This window comes from Canis lupus, chromosome 13 (genome assembly GCF_003254725.2).
Source record: "Canis lupus dingo isolate Sandy chromosome 13, ASM325472v2, whole genome shotgun sequence".
NCBI lineage: Eukaryota > Metazoa > Chordata > Mammalia > Carnivora > Canidae > Canis > Canis lupus.
In genome coordinates this window covers 10213041-10236384 of record NC_064255.1, presented here as the reverse complement: position 1 = coordinate 10236384, position 23344 = coordinate 10213041, and the positions used below count along the sequence as shown (strand labels likewise).

Here is a 23344-nt window from a genome sequence, read left to right as displayed (position 1 = left end):
CTAAATCAAAGACTTTTTAAAGTTTTTTTGTAATGAAATAAGAACATACAAATATAAGGAATCAAAAGAAATTTATATTTTGAAGAAATCTGATTTTTATGGTAAAAGCTAATTAGTACATTTTATATATTACAAAAATATGATCAGCGTATTTTCTTGAAAATTCTATAGACTTTTTCTTCTACAACAAAATAGCTCATAAAAAGCAGCTCTTGCATTTCTATTTTCAGCCTTCCTTCAGGACAGCAGTTTAGTTGCATCCTGAAAAGTGAAAACAATATATTTTTTTTAAGTAGTAATAACAGCAGTGTGGTTTAAAATATGTTTCATTCATTTAACGGTTCTAATATTTCATGGTATGGTTAATCAGGCAAAGTAGTATTTTTTTTTTTTTTTTGCAAAGTAGTATTTAAAAATTAGTATTTCGAAGTTTACCAGTGTATGTTAGAATCAGCAATGTACTCTTTTTGTAGAACTGGGGAGAGAGAATAGTGGTGCTTAAACTTTGTATTTTTCACATTCAAGTTGCCATTTAGTGGAATTTTGTGACTGTCTTATAAATAAAATACTAATTCAGAATGCAAAGTTATAAAATCCCAGCATTGGATTTCATTAATAGTTAGCATGGTCTGAATGCATTCCCCCCAAATTCCTATGTTGTAAACCTAATGCCCAATGAGATGGTATTTGGAGGTGGGGCCTTTGGGAGGTGCTTAGGTCCTGAGGGTGGAGCTATCATGATGAGATTTAGTGCTCTTATAAAGAACAGAGCACTCTCTAGGCCCTTCCACACTGTGAGGACGCAGTCTGTAGCCGGGAAGTGGGTCCTCACCTGACGGTAGTGGCACCCTGATCTCAGACTTCCAGCCTTCAGCACTGTGAGAAATAAATTTCTGTTGTCAATAAGCCACTCAATCTGTGGTATTTTGTTACAGCAGCCCAAATGGATTAGGATAATGGTGTTTAAATCACCTTTTGTTTTAATTAAAGAATGATTGATTATTTAGTAGCCAAGGAGAAGATGTTGGTTAACTTTTCTACCTGGGAAAAAAAAGCCCCAAAGAAAACACCAGGAATAATATCATTTACTAATAATTTGAAAACAGAATTTTCTGAATTTTATAACATCCCAAAGCTGTCAGGAACAAGAAGGCTGAAAGTCAGTGAAGACAATTAGAAAACAATGCATTTAACAAGGAAATACAAAAAGCACAAAGATATGCTGAGCAGTACTTATACTTTATATTTTAATACTTCTGAAAAGAAACAAATTTAAACAATATCTGTCATGCTATTTTTAAATGGACAACTGGTTTTACTTTTATTAGAATTCTGAAGATAAGAAAACTTGTATAAAAATACAATCACTTGTGTCCTGGTCATTTACCTATGGTCCCTGAGCTCCAAACCTACCCTTCCATATTCAGCTATAAGAGGCCAGGACTGAAGTCTGCAAACCACACTTCTCCCTTGACAGTTGGATCCTAATTAACTTCTGCCATTAAGAGGAAAGAAAGGATTATTTCTGTTGGATCATTGTTCTTGAAACCCCAATCTCCACCTGTTCGGCCACTCCTAGAAGTGTGTCCCTTCATCCTGACCCTGCCTATATTTAAATTTAAAATCTAGTCTTGGCTTTTATTCCTCAAAATTCTTCAGTATCCTTTTAAATTATTACCCTACCTCAAATTATTCCATCCTTCTTTGAATTTTGATTTTTACTCAAATAAAAGAATCTACCTAGGTATCTTATAACTTAGAATATTTATCATCTTTTGAGATTTGGATATCTGTATCATTTCTATATAAATCAATACTAATTATTTTATTTTATTTTTAATCCGGGTGAAGTCCATAGAATGTGAAATTTTAATCATTTTTAAAGTGGACAGCTCAGTAGCAATATGTTCACACTGCTGTGCAACTGATCTCCAGAACTGTTTTCAACTTCTTAAATCGTATCCGTATTTATGTACTGCTTTCATTTCATTAATCTATCAGAAACTCTCCATCATTCCTCCCATTAGATCAAGTGCAAACTGATTAGTATCTGCCAATCAAAGCTTTTTACAATTTGCTTATAATATCCCTAACTCAGCATTTCCCCCTAAGTAGCAGGGAGGCCTTATCCTTCTTTTAAAAACTAAAGTCAATTAAAGCACATATTCAGCACCTATAATAAATATGGCTTGTAGTACTTATCTTCTGAGTGCTCACAATTTATAAGGGAGATAGATTTGAATATGTCTAAGTTTAATAAATGTACACCACTGGAAAGGTTATAATAATGGTATAAACAAACTAGAATGGGAGAACAAGGAAAGGGAGAATTAAATGTATTACAGAGTGGGAAGGAAGAAAGGAACCCTGATAGAGGAGGTAGATTTTGAGCAAGACTGGGCAGCATGCCATGAGAAGCAGATCTGGTGAGTAGAGGAAAGCCCAGATGGAGGGAATATGTGGTATAGCAAGAATCTTTTCTATGAATGACTTGGCATAGGAGGCAGTCTTCAAGTCTGGTTCCAAGGACTTTGGGGTTGACTGTAATTTGCACGTAGTAAGGAATCTTTGAGGATTTGACAGGACATATTACTATGTGACCCTGTGCTTTAGGAAGATAAATATGACTGCAATGTGGAAGACAGGCTGAAAGTGAGGAGTTCAGAAGCAGGGAATTTAGGAGGCTACTGTAGTGTGCCAAGTAAGTAAAAAAGGAAAGAGTTTTATGTGGAGCAGCAAGATTTTAAAGGAAGAACGGAGACATGACATTATGGATAGAGATGGATGCCCCAGGGCCCCTCCAAGGGACATGGAGCTTGAAGGCAAGAGACAAGTCTAAGAAAGATCAGCCTGAGCGATGAGAAAGATGATGTTGGCATTAACTCTGATGGGGTGCCAAGAAGACAAGCCCCTTTGGAAGGTGATGATGAGGAATTCCATGCTGAACATGGATAGTTGAAGATGTGTTTTTTCACTCCCACTTTTTGCTTTGCTCCTATCATGTCCCTGTTTTGAAGTACCTTTCCCTCCAATTCCACATTTTATTCATTTTTTAAATAATCCTGTGTGTAAAGTGCTCCTGGAGGGGTGACACCAACCATTATCCCAATCATGGTAGCCCACAAGGATCACTTTTTCCTCTGAGCCTCCCCAATAGTCACTGTCTGTGTCTGGTACTAGCACTTTGCTTTCCCTCTGTGGAACCACATCTCCACATTCCTAGCACTTCAGTCCGTGTGAGCCAGGCCAGGTTAGCTAGAACACAGTATCTGATGGCCCTAGTGATTGGCCCAAGATGAGACATGTGACTCAAGCTAGGTCAATGATACTGCTTCGGAATTTTGCTGAAACAGTTGAGCTGAACTTCTGCCTGCTTGTAACTGAAAAAGAGTCCAACATTAGCTTCCCATTGCCCACATTCTCATGTGCCACTGTGTAATGTGAGCCACATTTCCTGGAAAGTCATCTTATCTCTACCATTGAAGCTATTACTTTCTCAAGGACCACAGCCATGTCTCTGGGTTCCCAGGAGGTGCCATGCGTAGTGGTTATGCCTTCAGTCTCTATGCAGTAAACATTTACTGGAAGCTCAGTATGCACAGACATACATTACATAACGATGAACTATGCTTACCTGGATTTATGTTCAAATTCAAAACTGTGGCCATGAATATTTCTGAGAGCAGCACTTTTCCCATCAGACAGATAATCGCTATAATCATTATCTGGGCAGCTGTGCCCACAGTTGGTGCTTTGCTGTTGCTGTTGCTGTCACTGCTGCCTCCACCACCACTGGTGCCACTGCCACTAGAGATAGACTGTGCTGGTAGGCTTAGGGTCGCAGATTCTACCCGGACAATATCATCCAGTATAAATTCAATCTTATAATTTTTTCCTAGGGAGAAAAACCATCAGGGAATATCACTTCCCTTTATGATTTGTTTTTACACAGTTCCAATTGGGTTTTCATTAACTTAAAAATACCATATAATTCCTAATGAAGTATTTTTATAAATTGAGCCAAACAGATTGGTTTAAGTATAAACAAGTATAAAGGTCTCAGAGTTTCATTTGCCCATCAACTACAGGCAAGTGGAGTCTGGGTAGATTTTATTTCTGTAGTATCAGTATTTGCTTCTTAGGGATGCCTTCTTAGTGCCCAGGACTAGAGAAAGGTCGCTTGAAATGAGGGGCAGTAAGGAAAGGAAATGAAGATGCTGAACCTCTGTTCCATCCCTGGATACTTGACCTAGGATCAGAGAAGTCTCAGCCTTAGCTGGGGGAGATGGGGATAGAACTTCAAATTTCAAACATACAGAAGAGTTAAAAGAATTGTACAACAATCACCCATATACTCTCCACTTTGATTCAGCAATTTTACTACTTTCCATATTTCCTTTTAGTCAGATGCTATTTTTGTGTTATTGTGACCCTTTCTTTCTTCTTTCCCCAGGTAGACAAGATGAGGAAACTTGTTCTATATTTTTAGAGTATGAAACATAAAAAGCTCATCCAAATACTTTTTAATCCATATGTTAAGTCTTCCCACAGTTTTGAACATGAGATAAACAATATATTTTTCCTTGACATAATTTCTTCTAGGATTAGTGCTGTCATTAATAGTGGTTACCACACAGAGTTTGCAATGCTTGTCACAACCTAAAGTTTTCATTCCTCTCTCTTTCTGTAACCTTTAAAAAAAATCATTTGTTTTCTTTCTTTCCCTCCCTTCCTTCCTTCCTTTCTTTCTCAGAGAATAGAATTAGATCTTGAACTGCATTGTGCTTTCACAAACAATAGCAATACATTCTATAACTTTCAAGATGGAAGGTCATTGTTCTATAGAATTTTCTGCCACCATTATAATCCATGACAATGGCACATTTAAGTTTCCTTTTTCCTTTTTTTTTTTTTGCAGCAGGTTTATTTTTTTCTTAATGATTTTTCTGTGTAAAGAATTTAGGTTGGGGGATCCCTGGGTGGCGCAGTGGTTTGGCGCCTGCCTTTGGCCCAGGGCGCGATCCTGGAGATCCGGGATCAAGTCCCACGTCGGGCTCCCGGTGCATGGAGCCTGCTTCTCCCTCTGCCTGTGTCTCTGCCTCTCTCTCTCTCTGTGTGTGTGACTATCATAAATAAATAAAAATTAAAAAAAAAAAAAAGAATTTAGGTTGGTTTTGTTGTTGTTGTTTTCTCCTGCAGAACTATGAAAAAGCCCAAGAGGGCCTTGTGGATATGCCACCCCATGCAGGAGAATGGAAGAACCCAGCTAAAATCCAGAATCAAAATCTTGGTGATATGACTTCAATCAAGCTATACCAGCTGAAAATCCAGATATCACTGAGCAGAGAGGAGCCATCCCTGCCCAAATTCCTGGCCCACACTACTGTACTACTGTGAGCAAGTGAAATGGCTGTTTTTTGAGTCATTAGATTTGGGGGCGGTTTGTTATGCAGCAATAGAACAGAAACAAGAACTGTAAATCATCTAGGTTGCTAGGTAAATATGTGATTTACCAAAATCACAAAATGTGATTATCCGGTAGTAATACTATTTTTATCCAGGTTGCTCAAAGATGCAGCCTCAGCTGTTTACCACTTTCTTTTTCTTCTACTCTTTTCTTACCTCATTCTCACATCCCCATTTTCTGTGTTAGAAACCACAACCCATACCTCCCCTAACTGGGTGGCCCTTGATTTGCCTTTTATAGAGTTATAAATAGAAGAGGGTATGAGACCACACCATCAGGCTCCAGTCTAATCGGCAAGGGGATTTCCTACATGCAGTAAATGTGGTGGTTACCTATTAGAAGGAGTTATTAAAAAATTATGTTTTTAAAATTTTTTCTCAGGTGCTTTATTGTTATTACAATTTTATAGTGGTTAATCTACAACCTGGCTAACTGATCTAAAGCTAATGAAGAAAGATGACTATATTTGGTCTTCCTTACTATACATAACCAGGGAACTGAGACCCTACACTTGATGAAAGTCAGAAAGTAAGACAGGAGGCAAGCAAGCAATGGTGGTTCTCCATAAGCAGGTCAGATAGATTCTCCAAGGGAAGCTTTCACTATGAAGGAAAATTTACTCCATAAAAGAATGCTATTTTATTATCACAATAAAACACAAAAACCTATACTATTGCTTCAGCACTCCAGTGATCCTGGTTATTTTGCTATTTGGAAGTGGTAGTTTGCAGAACATGTCTCTAGGTTGAGGTTTTGCCGCTGGGCAACTTTTGGGTCCATTTTCATGGGGAAGTGGCAACTTTCTCCTCACCTGGGGTTCCTGTTAAGTACCTCATTTCCCAGAAAATAGTCCCCATTCTACTATCATTTAGGCTGACTCTTAAAGAATTGGGCTCTGCCCTTAACCAGCCAGTATATAGGACACTCTAGGTATTATCTAGGAGCACAGTGTTAGACTCATTGACATTTGAGTCCCATCAAACACTAGGTTGAGATACTGCTGCCTAGCAGGCAGACCAAACGTCTCTGGTTTAAGGCATCCTCAAAGCAAGAAGAAACAAGAAATAAGGAAAAAACATTTGGAGGAATGATTCTAGTTTTTGATATTTAGTTAATATGAAAAAAGCAGACTATTGTTAAAATTCCCTTTACTTATTTTACTCTTTATTTTTACTTTTATTCTGACCTTTAGTATGTATATATGTGTGAGATAACAGTGGTAAGAAGTGGGGTGTACCAATATAACTTTTCAGAAGTTAGATCCTATAAAGGTCTTAAGTGGGCCCAGATTAATGGTAAATAGATTAATGCAAGCCTGTCTCAGGAATAAGCGGTTTATCCATTTTTCTCTTTTAGATACTTTGCAATCTATCACCAATAGATACTCTACAACCTATCTGTTTTGGGCTCAGTAGAAAGGTTTTTACCAACTGACGTTATGCCATCAACCTATATGAAGATAATATAAGAAACATCACAATGGGGGTGCCGGGGTGGCTCTGTTGGTTAAGTGTCTGCCTTAGGCTCAGGTCATGATCTCAGAGCCCTGGGATTGAGCCCCACGTTAGGCTCCCTGCTCAGTGGGGAGTCTGCTTCTCCCTCTCCCTCTGCTCCTCCCCCCACTCATGCTCTCTCTCTCTTGCTCACTCTCAAATAAATAAAGTAAAATATTTTTTAAAAAAGAAATATCACAATGAAGATATGACTATTTAATGTTGAAGATATCACTTCATACAGATTTATTGGGTATGAGAACTCAGAGGAGACATTTGTTCTGATCTCAGAGCAATTTATAATTCTCCACAACTGGTTTGTTTACCTGATGGGCACTGTGGAATCATGATAATGCTTATGTTTTCTCATTTGCACTGGCTTTCAGAAAGCCTACAATCCACTCTTCAGTCCAACTCTGAACTCTTGCATGGGCTATTAAATCTATAAAAGTCTATCGTGTCCTTCTTCTTTAATTTGAAAATCTAAATATTAACTGTTTTTATTATAAATGTAAATGCATAGTAAAAAGTTAGAAAAGTACACAAATGGATAAAAAATATGAGTTATGATATAATTTTGATTCATAGCTTCAGATTACTTATTTAATCTCCTTAATTGCTTGTTTTAGTTCCTTTTTTTAAATTCCTACTTGGTTTTGTATATTAAATATATTTTTGTAAGCTAGATGTTATCTGGCATGTTTTCTGAAGCAAAATATAGTGTTCCTTTTTTTTTTTTTTTTTAAGATTTACTTATTTATTTTAGAGAGAACACAAGCGGAAGGGTCAGAGGGAGAGGGAGAATCTCAAGTAGATTCTGTGCTGAGCCCCAGGGCTCCATTTCACAACCATGAGATCATGACCTGAACCAAAACCAAGAGGTAGATGCTTAACTGATTTGCACCACCCAGGTTCCCCTAAGGTGTTCTAGTTTCTATAATTTATCAACCAAAATGTTATAGAACACTTTGTTCAACTATAATTGTCCCTATCACAGATATATGTGAAGATCCAAAATAGTACACTCACCTGTTCTAAGTAGAGTAAGGTCTGTATAGTTGGCCCAACAGCTGCTAAATGGAATTGTTGTGTTTCCACTAAGACCACTGATTTGGTTATTATTGGAGTCCTTTAGTATGGCCTTCAAAGTCAGTGAAGTAATCCCAACTGATACACAATTACCCTGAAGGAAAAAGTAGTGGAGAATTTTATTTGTCTTGTTCCCCTGGTTCTTTTTTAAGATGTGCACAACTTTATTTTTTAAAATGCCTCATTGCAAATTCAAAATCTGCAGAAGCTCCTTTCCCTACCCAAAGACTTGACAAATACAGGTGAGCACTGGGACAAGTCCACTGGAAAGGAACATTTTTTAAAACATGAAAAGATTATAGTCATAGGTATTAGTTCAGCTTTTAAGGGGCAGTATAATCCTCAGGTTGCCCATGGACCAGGATTCTTAAAGTTGGATCACTCTCCAAAATTTATAGCTTAACTTCTTTTCTCAACTAAAGCTTTGAGCCATGACTTACATCGGAATCTACTGCCTTTATTGAAGGCTGCTGAGAAAATGCCTGTCCCGGTGGTGCTGCCACTGGCTGAGTGATCACTGACAGCGAGGACACAGAGGCCACATGATGAACAGGAAATGCAAACCTTTCAACTGGCTGGGCAGTCACCTGTAAAGAATTGGTCATGAGTGATGAAGTGGTTTTCACATGATAAATTACAGTCAGTAGAAAATTCTTCTTAGCGAGGCTAAGTGTAATATGTAATAATAAGTGTAAAAACATGTTCAATATGTGAAGTTAATTTATTACAGTATTTCCTCTGGATCAAATTTGTGAAGCACTGTTCTAAATAATCACAGCATAGCACATTTTATACCAATAAATACTTTTTAAAGAAGATATGCTCCTTTTTCAACTACTTTATCATTTTAGTTATAACATTAAAAAAATAGCCAACATTGCCTTCTAAATTATTTTTTTTTGCCTTCTAAATTATTGTATTGAACTATAAAGAGTTAAAATAAGAAATAAGCAGCAATGTTTTAAAAATAGCTAAGATGAATTTTTCTGGTGACCTTTTCTTACCTTAATCCAGGCAGAATCACTTGTGCTGGGGATAGGACTGGTAATAGACATGGAAGAGATATTAAATCCAATGATACTACTTGTTCTTCCTAAAATTACAGCTTGTCCAAGAGAACTAGCAATTTTTTGAAGTTCAGATAACTGCATCTGACCTATGGGGAAACAGTAATATGATGTATGGGTTATAAGAATATAGGATTATGAGAGTTTTTCACTTTAGTTTCTTTTGCATGGCTCCATCCACATACTGGAATCCTGTAGCTTTTTCACCACATATGAGCTGAATATGACAAAGTCATATGAATGAGATTAGGAAAATGGAGAACTCAGCAGAATATGTTTTTAAGCTGCAATTAAAGAAAAACCAAAGGTGGATAAAATAGATACAAGAAAAGTGAATGAAAGCATAGTGGGAAAATATTAATTTAATACTTTCCCATGCCATTTTTTATTGAGACATGAAGCACTATCATGCAAGTCTATCACCACATACCACTTTTTAAAAAATAGAGTTTTACTTTTGGAGTGTAAGGATAATTAGTATCATTGAATTTACACAATGTTGTATATTAGTAAGTTCTGAAGTTAACACTACATTACTCACAAATTGCTGCTTGCTGTAGGCATTGATGGTTTTCAAGGTTAATTTTAATGCTACAGGCAGTTTCTATTGTCTTTGTCTAGCTTGGCAGGCCCTCTTATACCTTCTGGCCCCACAGGGCTCACTACCTAAAAAGTGGCACCCCTATCTACCATACTCATTAGTCAGAGCCTCATAATTTTGCTTGATGCCTTTTTCTACTTCTTCTCTCCCCTACACCATAAAAATCAATTACCAGTTTCTAGATCTGTTTGTCCCTACTGTTGAAATCCTAGTCAAAGCCATCATTTACTAAAACAGCTTTTAAACTGGTTTTCTTGTATCCATTCTGTCCTTCCTCCTCGCCATTCCATACATTGTAGTCTGAGTGATCTTTTAAAAAACAACTGTAGGGGCACCTGGGTAGCTCAGTGGTTGAGTGTTTGCGTTTGACTCAGAGCGTGACCCTGGGGTTCTGGGATTGAGCCTGCATCAGGCTTCTTGTAGTTAGCCTGCTTCTCCCTCTGCCTCTCTCTCTCTGTGTCTCTCATGAGTAAATAAATAAAATCTTTAAAAAATAGAAAATAATAAAAAAAATAAAAACCAACAATATCCAAGATATTTTTGAAGTACAGTAAGCCTTGACAATGGTTCCTGACAACAGTTATCCAGCACCTGCTATACCCAGAATCCTGCTTTGAGGACTATGAGCATTGCATTTCCTCTGTCAAGGCTAAACCATAATGCTCAGTGTGCTCAGGAAGAAGGAGGCAGATGATCTCACATAATCATGGTCTTAGGAAATTTCAGTCCTGTCAGTTTAACAGGTGTCTATTATTGGTGGACTCAGACCCTCTGGATAAATGCTTACTTTCAGATTTCTTTCTCTCCTTCACCCCCTTCCCCGCCCTCCTTCCATATACTCTTCTCCAGATGGCTTCCCAAGTGTGAGGGCTTGTGTGACCTTGTAGCAGCCCGAAGGTGCTTCATATCCACAGACTACTACTACAACTTGTCCTCACTGGTTTGGGTGCAATGTGGCAGGTCTAATCTGCCTGCACTGTTAACAGGTTTTCTCTGACTGCCTGACATGTGAAGGTGTCCATTTCTGGTGACAGCCACCTCAAGAAACCAAAGTCCTTAATCCCTTTCTACAGCATCTGAGAACTCCTAGATATCTAGACACCATGTGAAGGCTGTGGAGAGCCAGAATAGTACTACATGCACATCGTCCTTGCCACTTCCCAATATTTTGCTGTGAAATTCTTCTATGCCAAGTTGTAGGCCTTTCCTTGAGACTGGAAACTCTATCCTAGAATATGTCTGAGAAATGTGCTATTTGCCTGTTCCTCTGACTGCTCCTATCTCCATGTTCTTAGACTATATTATACCTAGATGGCTAAATCTAACAATATAAAACTGCTTAAAGGGGATAAGTGGATGGAAGAGGTTGTGGATGAAGAAATTTAGATCACATATAGGAGATAAGATAGTTTCTTTGGACATCTGAGTGGCTACATGGTCTTGTATGACCCCGTGACATATAAAGGCTTACCAGGAATTTCTGAGAGTCTATGTATGTACCATGGAAACAACTACAACTCCTAAAATAATTGACTATGTCCAGTTAAAAGCCCTGACTCTCTGAGTACTAGAAAGTACAGGGCCAATGAAGGAAAGTAACCTATGACCACATAGAAAACATTATGTGAGGTTTCATTACACCACAAACCTATGCTTCCTATTTCAACAAAGAGAGTTGATCACCTCCTTCCACTCCAGAAAGCCTTTCCACAGGCTTACCTTTCTATAAGGGAAGAATCCTTATAGAACAGAGGTCTGCCTAGCCAGTAGAATTCCAGAACAGTATGTGACAGATACATTGGGTCAATCCTTGGACACAAACCTCCTGGGGGTAATGAGTGATGACCCCTAAAGGAATAAAGTAAGAACTTCACCCAGTACCCAGGTTTACAAGTAAGAGAGCCCAGAGGGGTGAGGGTGTGTGTGTGTGTGTGTGTGGGGGGGGGGGGTGGTAATGAAAAAGATGCTGGACAGAGATAAGGCAGATCCAGATTTTCTGAATCTAAGATTTATATAGTTTGGAGGCTGTCTTTAATAAAAAGAATGAGGACAAGTCTTACTTTTGCAACTTGTATAGTAACAATGATTGGGTCACATTATTAAATGGACGTTTCTCCCAAGGTCTTGAAAGTTAAAAGTCCCTCCTATGACCTGCAAAAGTTAAAGGCCTTGAAACTTAAGCTTCATTAGCTGGATGGTTCCACTGACAAGGATCTAGGTCTCATTTTTTTGGAGATGGATGTGCCTAGTTGAGACCTGTGCCTGACTACTGGAGGCAATGGCATGGATGGTAATGCATGCTGAGGATGGATGCCAAGAGGCCAGGGAAGTTCAGTTGCACCTCAAGACAAGCTTGTGCCAAGCAGAGAAGACCACCTACCCTGTAGGATAGAGAAAAGTATGACAGCTGGTGACACCAAATGGATCAGTCAAAGGATTAAAGAATTTCCTGCACATTTGCATTTGTTAGGGTAAATCTCTGAAGATCTACTCTTTTCCTTAGGAAAATATCCACAGTACTTTTAGCTTATGAAGAAAAGAGCTTCTTTTTGTTTCCCATGATTTAGCACCTGCCTACGTCTCAATTTTCATCTCCAGGAAGCTTACCCTTCCTGGCTCCTTCCACCACAGACAAATCAGACCTTCTCCAGTTCTTCTAATGCACCACAGCCACCAACTTTTTCTTAGACTTGAACGTTTTTACCTTTCTCCTTTCATTGAAAAACTCTTTTTATGCTTAATTTCATAGCTATAAAGTCAATTCCTTTGGTCACCTCTCAAATCTTCCATATTAGGTCAAATCCTTTTTGTTGAGTTTACTAATTGCTAAAATAACAAAATAGAGGCTAAAATTCCTTCATAAGTCCAAAAGAGTTTGGGAATACAGAAGTAGAGTACAGAAAAGAGTCTTTAGGCCCAGGGTTTGGGATGTGGGGTTGGTGGGATTTCCTGAGCCAGGTTTATGAGGCCCTGATCGGGTTATCTGTGAATGTGGATCTGGTATTACGTTCTTCCAACTCACATGTCTTCTCTTCATACCTGCAGTATCATTGCTTATGAACTGAGGAGGAGGATCTCCAATCTCCAATTCCACCGTGAGTCCCATGGATCTCTTCCTCCGCAGACTCTCCCCTTGTATGATTTTGCTGACTCGGATTTTGTCACTTGGTATCTTTAGGAACAAGGCAAGATTTCTAACCAGATTATGAGAGATATAGAAGTCATCCTCTGTTACAGCAGGTAATTGGAAAGAAACAAATATGACTGCAGTGGTGTGGATTTCAACAGGTGTAGTTCCTTTAACCAAAAGGTAAAGCATCTGGTAGATTCTATCAAAGTAGTTTTCACCAAGGACAGTGGAATTCAGGTTAGGAAGGAATTGCTCTATGAAGGAAAAAAGCCAAAACAGCACAGTTAAAAATACTTATGCTATCACAAATTACATGTGGTATTTAATATCTGTTTAAACATAAGAAATTCTGAAAAAAATTCAACAGTAATCTTCCATAGGAAAGTATATATATTAAAAACAAAAACACTATAGAACTGACATGCAAAATTAAAGTCAACCCTTTAAATAATACCATTAATCGTCATTATACATTACATTTATTAAAACAATTAGCTATAGATACAGTAAAATTGAGAAATAAAATTCAATTATGAACCCAGGAGCCTATATTATATCTGTAACAGTATTTACATGTTCAGAATTTTAAAGCCTAAATTTTAATGCCAAAGGCATTTGGCAATTTAAAAATGTAAATTTAACTTTAATAGTCATCTAGTTTATGCAGTGCTATGTATCAACTCTTAAGGAGCATTTATAATTCAGTGCTTCTATTTTATCAAGGACAGAAGTATGTAATACAAATGAAGTATGTAATAAAATATTTCAGAGGTGTTTTATACCAATGAAACAGGTTTATATTTCAGCCTGAAATATCTTTGGTTAATGCAAAACAAATTCTACCAGGGAACTGACTTTTGTAAAAGTGACTGAGATTTTTATACATATAAAATGAATGAATATATATATGATTTTATGGCAGAGTATCAAAAATGTCTAAGAGCTAATAAACCCACTAGCACATACTGAGCCCAAAGGCAGAGTTATATAATAGCACTGGAATGAGACATGTAGCTTACCACATTTCATGGTGAAGCTTACTAATAAAAATAGATTAAAATTTTAGGAAGAAGAAATTTCTTATGAATGTAATAGACATTCATAGAAGTTGGTATTAAGAAGCCATTTAATTATTACCATGTATTTCTTTCATATCTACTAGTATAAGTTCTAGATGCAATTTGGTTTAAACACTCTGTGAATCTGAAGAATATGCCTTTATATTATGATTTGAAGCTGCTCTCAAACTACATTTAGAGGGGCATGCACTATTTGTCCAAGGTAACTTTCTTATATCTTCATGTCTTCACAGTAATAGAAGGAAGTAAAGAAATACATAATAAACCATTTTGGGCAATCTAAAATAATATGTATAGATTTATAATAGAGGGAAATTATTTTGCATTCTAAGTGCCAAAGCAAAATGTTCATTTAAAAATAGTGCTGTATCAGAAAAAAATATTTATAGGAAAGTGGTAGTAATAGTGTTTTGTAGCCCTTCAACACTTGGGTAACCAACTCCCTATATTAAATAAGTGCTGTTTGTTGAGATAGTTTCTATTTCCCTGATTTGAATTATAGAGTACTTGGTACTGAAAATGTTTTTAAAAAGAATTAAAAATTTATGAAAATTAAGCTGCAAATACAGGTAGTTATTTGTATATAAAAGTGATAACCCAGACTCTCTTATCTTATAAGAAGGCAATATGACATACTGGTCAAGTGCATGGCTTCTAGAGCTAGACTCTCTGGGCTCAAGTCTTTGTTCTGCCCTCACCATCTTTGATACAATGGACTGAATTGTGCCTCCTCCCCTAGATTCACATGTTAGAGCCTTAACCCCCAATGTAAGGGTATTCAAAGATGGGGCCTTTGACAAGTAACTAGGCTTAGATGAGAATGGGGACTTCATGATGGATTAGTGCTCTCATAAGAAGAGATATTGACAGCCTGCTGTTGCTCTCTCTGACAGTGAGAAGGCAGCCCTCTCCAAGCCAGGAGAAGGGCTTTCACTGGAACCTGATCCTACTAGCACCCTGACCTCTTACCTGCAGCCCTAGAGCTGTGAGAAAACAAATTTCTCTTTTTAAGCCATTTCATGGTATTTTGTTATAGCAGCCAGAGCTAAGGCAGAGACTGTGGCAAATTGATTCACCTCCTTGTGTCTCAGTTTACTTATCTGTACCTACCTCATAGAATTATTATTAGAATATAGTAACAATGAGTTGTTATATACAAAGCACTTACAACAGTGCCTGGCACATAGTAACATTTCTGGAAGTATCAGCTATTCAGACTATTAGTAGAAATAGAACTTGCTCCATGGACAGTGATGAATATGGGTTATCCATTCATACTCTCATGTCTAGCTGATGTTATGACCTACAGCACACATTTATATAATTGTTAACCAAGATTATGGGGCATATCTAAAAATGATAAGTAGCACATTGGAATGGAATATATTGGCCTTACTAGAACCCTGCTTAAGAAAAGGACTTCAATGAGCAGATATAAATTCAGGTCTTGCAAATATTGGTAAGTGGGTAAGTTTAGACTTTTCCATATATTTCATTTAAATCCAGAATTCATTATATTAACTTCATTATGTTCAGCTGATGTTATACTAGCTTTCTTGGCAATACTCTAGTAACTGTCAATTAATTTTGGCTCTGACCTTTGGATAGGAATAAAAGTAAAGCAGAGAGAGGGTAAAAATTCTGAGACAAATATCTTCTGTTCATAGGAATAACTGAACTACATGTAGAACGTAAATGTTCTCAGGGGGAAAGGACTGTGCATGATACACAAAGCTAATATCTGCATGTGTGCAGATATATGAGTTCCATCAGGAATAACCTTTCAGGACACATATGTTATAAATGAACACATCTTAGAATTTGGTGGACTGTGGCTAACAATACTTTGTCTTGCATTCATCAATGGCTAAGGAACTAAAAATATTAATAGTGAAACATTACAAAGAATTTTATACATAATTAAGTACATATGTAATGTGTACTTTATTTTTTTTTTGAGGAAAAATACCTGTGTACAGATGTCTATTAAGTTCACAGTGTTTCTGTTGAGGATTCCATACTGTATTTCTGGGGCAAACCAATGCATTGTTCACGTAGACATCCAAACGCTGAAGTGTGGGGAAAAAAATTCCTACAACTACAGCCTGTCAAAAACAACATTTTTGTTTCTTAAGAAAATAATGACACAGAATATTTAGAATTTAGCCTTAGAAATGTCCTTCAATTATATATGCCTTCTGTAAAATAGTAAAACTAAGTTTTATGGATTGATGATAAATACTGAGTTAAAATTTGTAAATGATCTTATATTGAATCATTCATATAGATGTTATAATTTAACTCTTAATTGATGATTTTCAGTAGAAAAGTATAAGGTAAGAATTATTAGAAGAGTATCTCTAAAAGAAACATTTCCTTTAAAAGATAACAAAGTTCCAAAATAGGCTTTCAACTTCAGGGGCAGGGAGAAACAGGGAATTTAGCAGCGCTCTATAATACAACCACACAAAATTAGTTAATGTTGAAAAAAATGCTTACCTCTGAGATAAATTTGGTAGTAAGACTGTTAAAAATTCTTCAAAATAACTATACTTTCTGATTCAATTTTGTCCATTTTCCATGTTTATATTCCTCACATCCCATGCTACAGGTATAATCATAAAGTAAGGAGACTAGCTTTTACAAGAGCAGGGAGAGATTAATAAGGAATCTAATAAGCTATACATAATTTTAGAATCTTCTTTTGAGATTGTCTTCAGAGGCTCAGAATATTAACAGTCACATTATTTTGTAGTTATTTTTAAAATTAAAAATATTCTCTTCCATTAAAAAATTGAGGGCCTATCTAAGCCAGGCCCTATTGTAGGAGCTGTTGTAAGTCCCCTCTCTTTGATCTTATATTCTAGTGTGAGGAGAGAGACAAATAAGTAGTAGAAATAGTAAGTAAAATATGAAGCATGTTAGAAGGTAGTAAGTGCTATGGAAAAGGAAACGTAGATCAGTGTATGCATAATTGGGAGACCTAAGTGGGGCTTATGAGTGAACAGGCTAGGCCTATTGGGGGAATAGAGGGGCTCCAGGGAGGGAGAGTCACCTACGGTAGACTGTTCCAGGCAGACTCAATATCTGGAACCCAGGCCCAGGTGGTAACAGATCTGAGGTGGTCTGGAACAGCAAGGAGCCCGGTGTGGCTAGAGGAGTAGAAATCAGAGAGCTATGAATGTGAGGATTTGGCTTTTATATAAAGCCCAATGGGGAAATTACTGCAGTGTTTGGGGCAAGGAGTGACCTGGTGTGGCTTATATTTTGAAGTCCCTCTGTGGCTACTGAGGTGAGAACAGACAGTAGGGCAGGCAGAGGCAGAGCAGCAGGAGGAGTTGGGAGCCAACTGCCTTAATCCAGGGAAGAAATAACATTGGCTCCAAGTGGGCGGTAGCAGTGACGGTGGTGAGAAGTGGTCAGATTCTGGATATGCTGAAGGGACACTCAACAAGATTTGCAGATAGAGGATTAGGAATATGACCCAAACAAAGGAATCAAGAATGGGTCTAAGGTTTTATCTCCAGCAACTGAAAAGATGAGATTGCTCTCATCTGAGAAGGGGCAGGTGTCTCTCTGTTACTAGTCTCTCTGCTTCGTCTTATCCACATTCTTTTTTCTCATTTCTAATCCTTTGGGATTCTCAAGTCTCATACTCTTGGGGGGAAAAAAAACTCAATTATGAGATTACTGTTTAACCTCACACTCTTCCCAATGACATGGGATACATAAACTTAACCGTCCCAGCTGATGTGATAGCAAAAATGTGATATTATTGCAGATATTTAAAATAACATGCTGTGATCTCTGAAGTAAATTCCAAAGGTGTATTCTTAAAATATATAAAGAGCAGCATGGAAAAATAAATATATAATTCCAGTGCCCAATTCTGGATGTGCACTATTTGTATGTAAAAGTTGCTGCCAATCACACAAATCATAGGCCTCACTGTCATGTTTCAGATGTAGAGCAGCAGCATCAAGTGTATATGGGGGAAAGGTGTTTGGTATGCATATGTTCTCAGGCTGCTAAAAACTTTCTGGACTAACAGTATTTTTAGTAGTACCCTGATGATCCTTGTGACGATGTTCAAGAGAATAGGGGAAGAGATAAAGTCCTTAGCATATAGAAATATATGTCAATAACCAAGACCAATAATTCAAATTATTTCTCTTGTGTTACCTTTTTATGGTCAACATTAAGCAACATCAGTCGAAGATTCTGAGGAGTGGTACCAGTGAAGTAAACCTCATAAGATTTGTTCAGAGCCACAATGCTATGAAACAGGGACAGTCTTCTCTGGCATGTGTATCCGGCACACCAGCCATGATCCTGTGGGCCTAAAGCCACAAAATGAAATTCTGTATTATGTATATTCTATATATGTATATATATGTGTATATATACATATATATAATATATTCTGTATTATGAATATTATTTAACACAAAGTCTGAAGAGCAATTGCATTAAAAATAAATTACAGCAATAAAGTTCAGCATTTATATCCATTATCCATTCACCCATCTATACTTAGCTTAAAAGGAAAGCAGGGAAGCAACTCCTCCTTACTACCCTTACTTTTTTTTGTACAGTGTAGGGTAAAAAAGGTAAGTTAATGTGTGAATTTGCATTGAAAGGGTCATTGAAGGAACAGTAGATTTATATGATTCTCTACTTCACTAATCATTTTTAAGCCCAGGCCACACGGTAGGAAAGAATGCTTGATCCTTTCTCCTACCTATCAAATGTGAGTTTAGGTGGGGAGCCAACTTTCTAAAACTCTTTAACAAGAAATATGATGCTACAGAGTTAAATTATTAAACACAGAGCCTGTTGGGGTGCCTGGGTGGCTCAGTCAGTTAAGCATCTGCCTTTGGCTCAGGTCATAATCTCAGAGCCTGGGATGGAGACCTGCATAGGGCTCCTTGCTCCGTGGGGAGTCTGCTACTCCCTTTGCCCCTCCCCCTGCTCATATTCTTTCTCTCTCTCTCTCTCTCTCTGTCTCTCTCTCTCCCCCCCCTCTCTAAAATAAATAAATAAAAATTTTAATAAAAAACAAAAAATAAAAACAGAGCCTGTACTTGGAAACATGGTCATGTGTATGGCTAAACCATGGATTCAATTCTTTCACTCACTCATTTCTTCATCAGTTAATTTGAACATTCAACAAACTCTTGTTTTTTAAGATTTTATTTATTTATTCATGAGAGACAGAGAGAGGCAGAGACATAGGCAGAAGGAGAAGGAGGATCCCTGCAAGGAGCCTGATGTGGCACTCGATCCTGGACTCCAGGATCAGGACCTGAGCCAAAAGCAGAGGCTCAACCGCTGAGCCATCCTGGCATCCCCATTCAACAAACTCTTACGTTTGCTTTTTATGAAGTCTTTAATCTTCCTCCACTGTCATTTTAATACATTTTTGTTAAATACCGTGATTATAGGCACCATAGAAGGGTCAACATCATTAATGAATTGAAGTAATCAGAGAAATAACACTCTAATAAACTCTCTAGAAAGCCAAAGACAGTGGATGCTTTTCTACTTGAATCCAGATACTTCCAGAGCAGGCACACCATGTCTGTGGTAGCAAATTTCTCTATTTTACTTCTGTTTTAAAGTGCCTGGGATTATAAAACGCTGAGTGAGATATGGAACATAAATTTTCTTGATGTATTTATTCATTTGCTTTACTCAATTTCCTGGCTTGCTTGGAATTCTTATCAATATTTACAACTGAACTTCAAATTTTAAATCAATAGAAACTTCTGAAACTCAAGTAGAATATGAACTTTCTCTTAATATCCAAAATATAAATTCTACTTTTAAATAAAATCTCTTTGTGAGTTTTGAAAACAGAAAGAAATATCTGTGTAGATAATGAAACATTTAGAATAGCAAAAGCCATATTTTAAGAATAAATGAAATTGAGTATTAAAATTTTAAGGGAAAAATATTTCAATAACTTTTATCTTGGGATTCCCTCCCCCCCCAATCTAATGTGGCTGCATCTCATGCTTCAGTGATTCTTTCAACATCTTCATAATTTTTGCAATCCTGCTATCATTTACTTAAGACTTTTCTTTAAATTGACAGTCATTTTTAAAAATTTATTTATTTATTTATTTATTTATTTATTTATTTATTTATTTTAAATGTTTTTATTTATTTATGATAGTCACACACAGATAGAGAGAGAGAGGCAGAGACACAGGCAGAGGGAGAAGCAGGCTCCATGCACCGGGAGCCCGACGTGGGATTCGATCCCGGGTCTCCAGGATCGCGCCCTGGGCCAAAGGCAGGCGCCAAACCGCTGCGCCACCCAGGGATCCCTAAAAATTTATTTTTAAGAGAAATGTCATGTCAGTAGTGTAAGTGGAAAGCTTATATTGCTTTCCAGAAAATAAAAACATAAAAATAAACAAAATAAAATCTTTCTCCGCCAGACAAAACAGAGTAATTTGAAACATCTCCATTATTCACACTGACTGGTCTAAAATTCTTCCCACAAGCTCTCTGCTTTGTAAGAGCTGTAAGGCAGTGCTTGAAATGGGGTTGATGGCAAGCCAGAGAAACCAGGAAAATTCCATGTTGTGGACAACAGAAGTGACGAGAGACTTGAAATCACATAACTTTGGGACATCGTTGATTTAGCTCATTTTCTTTAAAACATTTTTCTTGCATATCATCATTTCTTCAAGTGCTTTTTAAATTTCCCTGTTAGCGGATTTTAAAAATTAGTATTTTTGTGAAGTACTGGCTATTTTGTTGAATCTTAGGATATTTTAGTACATGTTTGAGACTGCCAGGGCAGAGAAATCTTTCTGATCCAAGTTACATGACCCTTCAGCACTTGAAAGACTCTTAAGACTTTTTATGGACTAATCTTTGAGCCCCTGATACTATTTCAGGGTAATACAATGAGTTCCTGCTCTCTATTTTCTGCAACTCTTAGAAGTTCATCCTATTTATTCAAAAAGTCTTGGACTCCTAAGTTGATCTGAATTCTTATGGAGACCACTATCTTCGCTCTGTACTAGAGCCACCCGTGACCAGAATGTTCGGAGCCTAGACTCCAGAGCTTGCCAAGATGTTCTTGACAGTCGAAGGAATCAGGAATGAAAAAACAAATAAACAAACCAACAAACCCAAAAACACATTGTTTCAAGATTAAGTCTTCTAAGGTTTCATGAAAATAAAAACTGAATAGGCTCAAAATATGTTCTCAAGTGTTCCAAATAACACATTATCTGTGTTTTAATTTATGTAAGGCAAATTGTCTTTTTGGACACCCTCAGGCCAATTTTTCCTTAAAATATTCATGCTACTTATTACTATAGGTATGAAGATCACTAAAGGAATAACTTTCCTTTTCTTCTAATGGTCAATTTGGAACAACTATCCTGGCTTTCTAATACAGGAAACTACTGAAGTGTCAAACATCCCTCCTGCACATAGATCTTTTCTTACAAACAGAAGGAAAAGCAGTGCTGATTTTTGCTATTTTTATGTGATAAATAATTTATGAGATGTCTCCATGCATGTAATAAATAGTGAATGCCTTGAGTAACTACTAGTTTGTTCATACTAAACACCTACCGTTAATGAGATCAACATAACCATTGCTCACTATAGCCACTGGTGACAGTCTTCGAGTTTCTGTGTCAGAATCCAGGCTTTCAATAACCATCATTGCATATTCCATCCCAAAGCACTGATAACTCTGCCATTGTGGAATGTATTTACAGGTTGAATCTCTAATAATTCCTAGAAACAGGTATATACATTTTACCAAAGAAAAGCAATCTCTGCAAAAACATATGTACTATCTTTTTCTTTTATGTAAGATTAGTGAGTAGAAAATATTGGTTGAATATCCCAATTCCTAAAAATAAAAGGTATATTTGTTTCACAAACTTAACAGAATAATATCCAACAAACCTTTGTAAGGTGCTTTCTCAGTGACAGGAATTCTACTTCCATTTGGGAATGTGAGCATCACCTTAGGAATCCTATAGTCTCCAATTCCAAATTGACTATTTCCATTCCATTCATATTCTGCTTGAGGTATCACTGAACCAGAATCTCCCAGAAAGGAGCCATCCATATCTCTAAGAAAAGATTTTCTTTTGGCATCACAAACCATGTCTACACAATCAGATGGATTCACCTTACTGTTGAGAAAAGGTAAAATGTGTGAATACTTAGTATCCTTCCCCTGTTTCTAGAGAGCATTTAAATTTAGTGTTTGATAGAGAGTATCCAAAAAAATTGTTTTGATTAATTGAATCTTATCATTTCAGAAAGGATTCAAAATGGGACCAAGTAAGATATGTAATTAGTATTGTAACAAGGTCTGGTTTTCCATTCTGTTGGTTTGTTGTATTATTATTATTAACATTGCAAAAGGACAAGTTATACCTGTGAGATATAAAATTAGAATTCCATTTTGTTATTTCATTTTGTTAAGTGATAGATTTCAAACTTGTGCAGTGTTCACAGTATACTAACATTGCCCCAATGAGAAGGCGAACAATTAGTCTGTTGTGCAGAACATATAAAATCCCTGTGTTGGCAGGGAAATCTATTATTCCTCTTTCCTTTTTTTTTTTTTTTCACGGTCTTCAAAAATTATAAAAGTATTGCATGATTACTATAAAATAATCTAAATACTTTAAAGTTCAGTTTCCTTCACTTTCTTATCTCAAGCTCTCAGGTCATCACCGACTGTAGATTAGTATATAATATTATATAGACATTTGTTTATGTATACACAAACAGATATGTTTGGATTATGATTGCTATGCTACATATTTTAGCAACCATTCTGTAAATACCCACACTGTAGGAAATGAAATACTACATACTTATCATGCAGTTCAACCATAGATAGCATTCTGCCTTCATCTTGAGCTACCTGCAGTGTTGATTGTTAACTGGGTATAATAATAATAAAATAGATGCTTAATTTGCAATATACTGCACATTGCATAGTATACATAGGATACAGTATAGTTATACTACAGCATGATATATACTATGGGTAAATATAGCTTATTCCAAAATTATAACAACAAAATAATAGTGGAAAGCTCAGAACCATTAGATAGTATTTAACATCCGTCTCTTTTTGCTGTAAGAGACACAAAGGAGTAAGTTACCCCTTACTGTACAATAATAGTTTTGGAGATGACTTGAATAAATATTTCTGTAGCTCATGGGTTCTTTGTGTTCAAGTACATGAAGAGTGCTTTTGTGAGCAAGTCTGTAGGGAGAGTACCCACTGGCTCTTTTATATTATGACGTAGGGCTCTGTCTTTACTTCATGTTGCAAAAAAACAGAACCTGAAATGTAAAATTTTGTTCAAGTGATTTATTGAAACAATTCTCTCACAAAAGGAGAGAAGCCACAAAGGAC

General features: G+C 36.8%; 1 protein-coding gene across 4 annotated transcripts in view; it reads right to left on the bottom strand.

Moving 5' to 3' along the window:
• Positions 1-54: 54 nt before the first annotated feature.
• PKHD1L1 (PKHD1 like 1) overlaps positions 55-23344 on the bottom strand; it is a 147541-nt gene continuing 124251 nt past the window's right edge. The window contains exons 69-79 of one of the 4 annotated variants that reach the window (XM_025451092.3): positions 21868-22100; positions 21526-21693; positions 18109-18266; positions 15896-16031; positions 12757-13101; positions 9054-9205; positions 8490-8636; positions 7990-8143; positions 3635-3895; positions 833-876; positions 55-261 (exon numbers count right to left, since the gene is read on the bottom strand). In XM_025451092.3, the coding sequence (XP_025306877.3) occupies positions 238-261; positions 833-876; positions 3635-3895; positions 7990-8143; positions 8490-8636; positions 9054-9205; positions 12757-13101; positions 15896-16031; positions 18109-18266; positions 21526-21693; positions 21868-22100 (1822 nt within the window). In that variant the 3' untranslated portion in view covers positions 55-237. Of the gene's footprint in view, positions 262-832; positions 877-3634; positions 3896-7989; positions 8144-8489; positions 8637-9053; positions 9206-12756; positions 13102-15895; positions 16032-16985; positions 17079-18108; positions 18267-21525; positions 21694-21867; positions 22101-23344 lie in introns of those variants that run through there. The other 3 variants (XM_025451093.3, XM_025451094.3, XM_025451095.3) reach the window with 3 other exon arrangements.